At 43.6% G+C, this 9004-nt stretch overlaps 1 protein-coding gene across 8 annotated transcripts in view; it reads left to right on the top strand.

The window, feature by feature from the left end:
- The window catches only part of HHAT (hedgehog acyltransferase), a 382998-nt gene extending 375906 nt beyond the window's left edge, over positions 1-7092 (top strand). For 6 of the 8 annotated variants that reach the window (XM_011975810.1, XM_011975804.1, XM_011975809.1 and 3 more), the window contains one exon: positions 5075-7092. In XM_011975810.1, the coding sequence (XP_011831200.1) occupies positions 5075-5166 (92 nt within the window). In that variant the 3' untranslated portion in view covers positions 5167-7092. The remainder of the gene's footprint in view (positions 1-5074) is intronic. The other 2 variants (XM_011975808.1, XM_011975806.1) reach the window with 2 other exon arrangements.
- The last annotated feature ends 1912 nt before the right edge of the window (positions 7093-9004 follow it).

Genomic DNA, 9004 nt, shown 5'->3' with positions numbered 1-9004 from the left:
TTTCCACATAGGACTCAACCTGACACCCCGGGCTTGGGATGTGGACTCTGGGCCTTTGTGAGGCGATGTGACTTCAAGCAAGATTATCACTATCAGATTGAAATCAAAACCAAAGTTTGAGAATCCGCTAGCTGGGTGCTCTATGACAAGTTATTTACCTTTCTGAGCCCCAGTTTCTCCCTCTTAAAATGAGAATAGTAATTTCTACCTCAGAGTGTTGTAAGAATTAACTAAGATTGTGTAATCTTTGTGAATGGTGTAGTAGATTGCATATTCTTTGTAGAGCATTTACATGTAGACAGACTATGGTGCTGGGTGGCTAGGAAGAAAGCTTCCCTGAAGTTTGTTCATGTGCTGGCCATCAGCCATTTTCTTCTAAAAACGGGTACCAGTAGGATGTGGTCTTTGAAAAAGCCCTGTTAGAGACAAGATGGCAGTCACAGGCTCAGGAGTGCTGCCCAGCCTGACAGCCAAGTGAGCCTGTGATGCGGTAATTGATAGCTCAGACACAATTCAGCAACTCCATTAACTCATGTCCCATTAGGATGGATTGATTTATTCCTTGGGATAGGAATTTGTGCTGATTCAGCAACAGCAGCCTTCCACTGCTGAATGCATCTGCGTGGTTAAGAAAGCTTTTCCAGTGCTCCTGCTCCCCAGAGGCCTCAGGGGAAGAAGGTATGATTAGGGGAGACCAGTGTTCAGTCCTGCACACAACAACTCCCTCTCCCCCTAGGAAGATGAAGGACTGAAGGTCCATCATTATTTTATATATATATATATGTATATATTAATTAGATAGAGGCTCACTCTGTTGCCCAGGCTAGAGGTGCAGTGGCACAATTTTGGCTCACTGCAATCTCTGCCTCCCAGGTTCAAGTGATTCTTGTGCCTCAGCCTCCCGAGTAGCTGTGATCACAGGTGCACACCACCATACCCTGCTAATTTTTGTATTTTTAGTAGATACAAAGTTTTGCCATGTTGGCCAAACTGTTCTTGAACTCCTGGCCTCAAGTGACTTGAGCGCCTCGGGCTCCCAAAGTGCTGGGACTATGGGCATGAGCCACCGTACCTGGCCTACCATCATTTTGAAAATGAATTTTGGGCCGGGCCCGGCGGCTCACGCCTGTAATCCCAGCACTTTGGGAGGCCGAGGCAGGCAGATCATCTGGGGTCAGGAGTTGGAGACCAGCCTGAGCAACAAGGAGAAACTCTGTCTCTACTAAAAATACAAAATTAGCTGGGAGTAGTGGCGCATGCCTGTAATTGCAGCTACTTGGGAGGCTGAGGCAGGAGAATCACTTGAACCTGGGAGGCAGAGGTTGAGGTGAGCCAAGATCACGCCATTGCACTCCAGTCTGGGCAACAAGAGCGAAACTCCATCTCTAAATAGTGCCTGACTGCATTGGGATAAATGGTATTCCTCCTGGAATTCATGTGGACCTGGTACCTCAGCATGTTACTTCATTTGGAATCACCATTCATGATGATTCTGTCATCATAAATCTTACTCCTGAGGTCAGGAAAGGATAAGGAACCCTTGACAGCCGTCTGGTACATGCCAGGTCTACTGTCTGTAGGAACATGTGTGCATTAAAAAGTCCAGTGAGCTGTGGGTATGTAACAGAATTATCAAGTGGCCCTATATTAATCTTTTGTATTTCTAAAACACTTTTAAAAGCACTACCAAATCTGTGATCTTATTTTATTTGCATGTATGCTTTTAAAAAAATTATTCTGAGCTCTCATTGTGTAGATGGGGAAACTGAGGCCCTAATAGGATCTCATAATACAGTCAGGATTATAAGTCCTCCTAAGTGCTATCTAGCCACCTCTCTGGATGGCATATACAGTAAGAATGGGGAGAATTTTCAGAACCTAGCTATGGCCTGTGCTAAACATGTCTATGCCTCACCTCTGGGCAATCTTGGGGACAGTCTTCCTTATAGTCCTGTGTGTTAGGTGGAAGCTTTCACAGGGTGTCACTTGATAGCCACAGGTGCCAAGCAGAGCTGTGCAATGCCCCAGGCCTAGCATTGTGTAAACGAAGCATCCCCATTGGCCCATCTCCACAGCTGGCCACTGGGCTCCATGTTTACCAAACACTGCTGATGCCTCACTCCAAACACAGCTGAGTCCAGGAGTGCTTTCTGTGTCCAAAGCCCACTCCCCTCATTCTGCTCCCTGAACCCACTGAGGAGCAGGTGTTGGCCAGTCCCCTGGCGTCTGTGCCTAAGCCGCAGTAATGAGAGTTCTGAGGGCTTCCAGCAGGATGGGTCCATCTGGAAGTTCTGGGAAAGTACCTGGCTGTATTGAGCTAAATAGTGTTCCCCCGCAAATTCATGTATACCTGGCACCTCAGAATGTGACTTCATTTGGGAATAGGTTATTTACAGATGTAACTTGTCAGGTATCTTGAGAGGAAATCCTGGATTTGGGATAGCCTTTAAATCCGATGACTGGTGCCCTTAGAAGAAGAGGAGAGGACAGAGGGAAGAAGGCTATGTGAAAATGGATGCTGCCATAAGCCAAGGGATCCTAGGAGCCACCAGAAGCTGGAAGAGGTAAGGAAGGGTTCCTGTCAACACCTTGATTTCAGACTTCTGGCCTCCAGGACTAAGAATACATGTCTATTGTTTTAATCCACTAAGTTTGGTAAGTTGTTATGGCAGCCACAGGACACATACTGGCTGCCTAGCAGGAAGTGGAGCTGTGGGGCTGGTCCTGGAGCCAGGCTGCCAGGGGTCCTCTGCTGCCCTCACCTCTCTTGCCTGCGGGGCCTGGGAGAACACTGTGGAAAGCTAGGCTAAGGCGCAAGGAAGGCCAGGGCTTGACTTCCCTGTTGTCACTCTAATCTTGGTGGAGAAAGACTTCCGTGCCCTCTCACCATTATTATTACTACCTTTTTTTAGTTTCTGTGCTATGCTAGGCACCGTGCAAGTCTTTACATCATTTCACTCCCTCCTTGTAAGGACACTGTTCAGTAAGTTGCTGTATCCCTAGTTTTTCATTTGAGGTTCATTAACTTGCTCAAGGTTCCACAGCTGGCAAGTGGCAGAGCCAGAATTTGAACTGATCCCACTTAAGAGCCTGCACATGTATCACTGTGCTACAGTGACTTCCCCATGCCATATTAATAATTATGGTAGCTAATGGCTGACATAGCAAGAAGAGAGCCTGTAACCATCCCCAGGGGCTTCCTGCAGCCTCCTTCCTATTCCTACCACTGTCTGCCTGCCTCTTCCCTATGCAGCAGCCACGTCACATGATCCCCGTTCCTTGGATGGCCTGTAAGGTTACACATCAGGTGGTCTTCCTCTGGTAGCTGGTCCCTGTCCCTTGCCATCTGACAAACTCTTGCTCAGCCCATGTGGCCCAGTTTAAATGTGCTCTGTGCAGTCCATCATCCAGCGCTTACCACATGGATCATAAGTCCCACTGGTGTGTGTGTGTGTGTGTGTGTGTGTGTGTGTGTGTGTCTTTCCCAAGTTGGAGTGGCAGTGCTTTTGACACGGGACTGGGTCTTTCCATTTTGCCATCTTGTATCTTCCCCAGCATCTCTGGCTCTCCAGAACCCCCAATCAATGTTTAAGTGAAACATGCAGAAGACATGAAGATTGTTAAGCAACAAATACTTAGCAGAAAGGGCTGTTAATTTTAAAAAAAGAAGAAGAAAAAGAAAAGAACATCAGATATTCTAAGACAAGTATTTGTAGAGGGAATCACTAAAAGCTTTCAGTTTTGAAAGCAAATATTTAATTTAGGCTTCCCCTTCTGTGTGCTTACAAATGGCACTAAATTCAGTATAATGCTCAATCTACATTTTGAGATTTACTATGGGACTCATGGACTTTAAGAAAAAAATGTAGTTCATTGTAAATGCCTACATTTCACAGTCATTCTTTTCTTTTAACACAATTGGAGTGACAAAGGTAATGACTTCCTAGCTAGCCATATTCAAAAGAAATGTCAAAAATTTAAATGTATAAAGCTCTCTGTGAAATGTTGTGATGCCCCCAATCAAATGACCCTCCTGATCTTGCCTGGCACCCTTTTCCTCTCGGCTGCTGGCGCCTTCCTGGCTCATTGCCAAGGATAGGCCACGTCTGCAAGTCTCTATCCCACTCCCCACCACTTAGAACTCTTGAAAGCTCTGGGGAGGCTGACCAAGCACAGAGGACCCTATATTTGGGCTTCAGGATCCTAAATGCCCCAGGGCTCAGAGCTCCTATTAGTGCTATTTCACACTTACTACAAGTTTAAAAAAAGAAAACCAACAACGGTGAGGATGATGATGGTGATTTTTGTGTCTTGTCCATGAATCACATAGTATTATTCTAGGGGAAACGTACCCTGGTTTCAAACAACTCATCTACAAGTACAGGTTTTGGAACATGACCTACATGTTTACAGTGGCACGTGAGACTACTTTTTCTCAGACTCATGGACTTTTTTCCTTTTTCAATTACCAACTGCTTTAGTCCTCTAAACATGGATACTACTTCTTCTTCTTTTTTTTTCTTTTTTAAACCAATACTGGGTCTAACTCTGTGGCCCAAGCTAGATTGCAGTGGTGCATTCATAGCTCACTGTAACCTCTAACTCCTGATCTCAAGTGATCCTTCCTCCTTGGCCTCTCAAGTAGCTAGGACTACAGAAACACGCCACCAGGCCTGGCTGATTGATGGATTGTAGAGATGAGGTTTCACTATGTTTCCCAGCCTGGTCTCCAACTCTTGGACTCAAGTGATCCTCTCACCTCAGCCTCTCTAAGTGCCAGGATTACAAGTGCCTGGCCCTAAACATGGATTGTTTTAAAGAAAAACAAGCTTTTCTTTAAAAGCTTGCCCTATTTCTAAACATGGTTTGTGTTTGCAATAGTGCACTCCTCATTTTATGCTGACTCTGATGGTAATGTAGGACTCAATTGCTGAAGTTGTCGTTACAGCAGACTTTCCAGGAGGCCTGTGTTGTTTCTCAGGTTGCCTTCTCCAAAAGGGGACAGTTTGCCCATATGGGACATCCTGCCCCAAGCATTTCTAACTGCTCTTCCATCTCTGTCCTCCCTCTGCAGGCTGGCCATGGGTGACCCTCTCTGTCCTGGGATTCCTGTACTGCTACTCCCACGTGGGCATTGCCTGGGCCCAGACCTACGCCATGGACTAATGCTGTTGGGTCCAGGCCAGTCCTTGCTGCTGGCCTCCAAGGCAAACAGTGCTTCACCCTGACCTCTTCTCACTCCAGCACAGCCTCTAAGGGATTTGATCTGTTCATCTTCGGTTGAATGTTCTCACTCCAAGACTGGATGCTGGACCTCACAGAAAATTCACAGCCAGACAATCTTCTAACCTGGAGTCTTTGAAATCTACCCCAACCCATCATTTTCCTGTTGAGGAAGCTGGGGTCCAGGGCAGTTTTGTGTCTTGCCCAACTACACAAGGTGACATTTTGGTCTAGAACCTACTCTCATGAGCCCTTTGCATTCTTTCCCCTTAAGCAAGAATAGAATGTAGTGTACATTTATTGATTGAGACACAGAAATCCTGATTAGTGATAGGCCTGTCTTCTGGGCAGTATTTCTAAAATATTTGAGTGACGTTGATGTTTAAGTGACCTCCTTCATCACATCCCACAGTGTCTCTAGAAGCAGCACTAGGGTTTGAGCTTCACACTTCAGCCCCACTGTAGGAAAGAGAGCAAGCCACAGCTATCTTTTGAATTACCTAGTCCAAGAAGACAGTAGCAGCCCTGTAGCATTCTAAAGCATCCATACCCAAGGAGTCCTGTGATTGGAGCTTCAGCAGGGTGATCTACATTTGGGTGCTTGTTTCTGAGATTTGCAGAGAAGTATAACTTCTGGTAGTTCGTCTACCTAACAGTTAATAGTTTCTTAATACAGAATCAGCATTTAGAAACCACAGGATAGTGTATCCACAGATGGGTGCTGTCAGGCTGGTCATGAGGATGGTGTCCTGGAGTCTTGTCCACCCTCTCCACATGTCTCAAAAGTCATCCTCCTACTCAGTGATTCACGTTTAGTGGTTTATATTGTTATGGTTTGATTCAAATGGAGCCTTTTTTGTCATGTAGATAATCTACATGTTTGTAGAATTATTTTTAATATGTTTGAGGAAAATGTTTAAAATCTAAATATATTCACATAACTTGATTATTCACTCCTCTAAAAAGATGCTGGATAGGCTACCAAAGGTCCCAAGTGGTAGATAATTCAGAATACTTCTGTGTGAATTTGGAATTTTTTTTTTTTGGAGTGGGGAGGGGTAAAGGAGCCTTAAAATTTGAATCCATAATATATCTAATTACAGGAGAATTTACAACACCTCAAGTAGGTGAATTAAGTTGTCACTGAGTGAAAGGCTCACTTGGACCTAGTGCTGCCTCCTGTTTATTACATAGCATGGCCCTTATGTCTTGAGTTGAGGTTATCAACTCAATGAGGCTTCAACTCCTAGAGTACAGGACCATTTTGTTGACTGTCTTTCTTCATAGCTTCTCTGCTTGGCAAAGAGATGGGAGGGGAGTCAGATACTGACTACCCTGGGTGGGCACATTATGTGTTAACTAAAGCAAAAGAGAGAGGCCAGAGAGGGGCAGGTAAACCTGCATAGCAGCAGCCTCAGCAGCTGTCTTGGTAAAGGAGAGAGACAGACATGGGGCCGGTGATTCCAGGGTGCTCAGAAGTTTTAGGAGGGAATGAGCCTCAGGGAGGAGTGGGCACCTACATGAATGCAGTAAACCTTCATGGACTAACACTCATTCAGGATTTGTGGCCAGCCAGAGGGAGTTCGGCTGAAGTTTACTCGGAAAGAAAGGGCTTGCTAAGAAAAAAGGAAGTATAAAAATGATGATATGGAAGTGTCTAATGTATGTGTACATGTAAGTAATACAAAAGTTTTGAGCTCTTCCAAGTATACCATTTATAGAAAAACAAATAGGCTTATTCATTCATTAAACTATTTTGGAAGAGTCAGTGGATATATTTGAAAGTGGTAATCCTGAATTTCTTTTAAACTATTATATGATTCATAGTGGTTCTCAGGAATTAATAAATGATTACTGTGTTTAGCTCTGTATTTGAGGCTGACTAATTAATATGTGGATTATCCAGGACCATTGTTTTGCTTAACCTCTTCCTACTCCCCAGCTGTAATATGAAAATGATAATGCTTCTTTCCTCATGCATATTAACTAAAATCTTGTAGTTACTCTGAATAGTGGTGCCTGGGCACACAGAGGAGTTCAGTCAAGGACACTGGACATGTCATCAGCCCTGGGCAACTTCAGGCACAGTGTTGGGAAAAGACTAGACAAGGTCCCAAGGTCAGCTCCAGACCCTGGATCCTCTGATACCAGCCTCACTCTGCGGGCAAGACCAAGAGCTCCAAGCACAATCGCCAAGATGCTACCCAAGGAGGGACGCAAGATACCTGAAGGACACCCAAACCTTAGTCATTCTAATTCTTGGGACCACACAAGAAGACTGAAAGGTTATTTTTTCAAATTAATTTGTTTGAAGTGTCAGGAGAAAACATTTTGTTCCGTTAAAGATAGCAGGCCTCAAGAAAAAATAAATCAATGACACAAATAATTGTATAATAATCTATATATTGGGAGAATAGCAATTTTGGTGGGGGAGGGGGGGGAGGCTTCCCCTTACAGAAATTGAGACTGCTCACTTGCTTATTTAAAATAATACAACCATTGACAAAGAAAATAGTAAATTAACCATAATATAATGAGTTTGGTTTTTAGCAGGTATATCAGAATATATCCATACAATAGTGTTCCCTTCAGTGTGGACAACATGAGAAGCCAAATTATCGTGATACTACTGGCCTCAGCACCTTTTGAGAAAGCCTCTCTGAGGCCTTTCTCAGGGAAATTATTTCATTTTAAAACAAAAAACCCTCTTTTTAAAATCATTGAACTCCATCTGGCACCCAAAACATGGCATTCATTACTTAGCTCTATGTTACTGGTCCTTTTGACTAATTACAAAAATCATATTCACAGAGATGTTTTGCAACATTGAAGAGATCTAGACAGAATGCTTTAGGCTGGGCGTGGTGGCTCACACCTGTAATCCCAGCACTTTTGGGAGGCTGAGGCAGGTGGATCACTTGAGCTCAGGAGTTTGAGACCAGCCTGGGCAACAGAGTGAGACCCTGTCTCAAAAAACATAAATAATAAAGAATGCTTTAATACGTTATTAGTGATACTTTTGAAACAAACATCAATAATTTGGAATTTTAAATAATATCACCCTTTATTTTTATAATGCTTTTGTGCAATTTGATTAAATCAGTTGCACAGAATGTAAGGAAACATTACATTGCACACAATGTAAGGAAACATCATTAAAAATACTGTACCCCTACTGTGATCCTATAAGATCAAGCAGAGGCTTGTAGGTCAGATTCCCCATCCCCTAATTAAGTTACACTGTCTATAATAAGAGAAGTGCCATGTTTGTAAAGTGGTCCACTGGATGGTAAGTAAGAACTCAGGTTGGCAATATTGTGGAGCCTTGCATGAGCAGGAAGCAATACCTATTAAAATAGCAAAACTGAAACCATGCTGGTGTATGGGACTATTTCAATTAGAGGCAAAATACCTTAATAGCTTCTGAGACTATCAATGAAGTGTAAAGCACAGATCAGAGCTCATATTGTAGACACTGAGTCACTCAAAAAAGATTGTTATATTCTTCATACTATGTTTTAAAAGGTGCAAGGGAAACGTTAATATATTTTATACAAATTTCAATCCAAATTGTTCAAAATAAAAAAGTGTACATCTAAGTAAGTGGGGTGGCGGGGGGGTGGTCAGCTTCTGGTGTATCAGATCCATGTGTCATACAGTTTTCTGTGATATCAGGCATTGAGGTCAACATCTCTGCCCTTGTACAGCAACTGCAGCTGGACCTTAAGATCGTACAGCCACATACGTTCATGTCCACTCTCTCACTATTTGGTACTTTGAC

This window comes from Mandrillus leucophaeus, unplaced genomic scaffold (assembly GCF_000951045.1).
Source record: "Mandrillus leucophaeus isolate KB7577 unplaced genomic scaffold, Mleu.le_1.0 Scaffold159, whole genome shotgun sequence".
Lineage (NCBI taxonomy): Eukaryota > Metazoa > Chordata > Mammalia > Primates > Cercopithecidae > Mandrillus > Mandrillus leucophaeus.
Note: the sequence above shows the minus strand (reverse complement) of the source record. Positions and strands in the feature narration are given on the sequence as shown.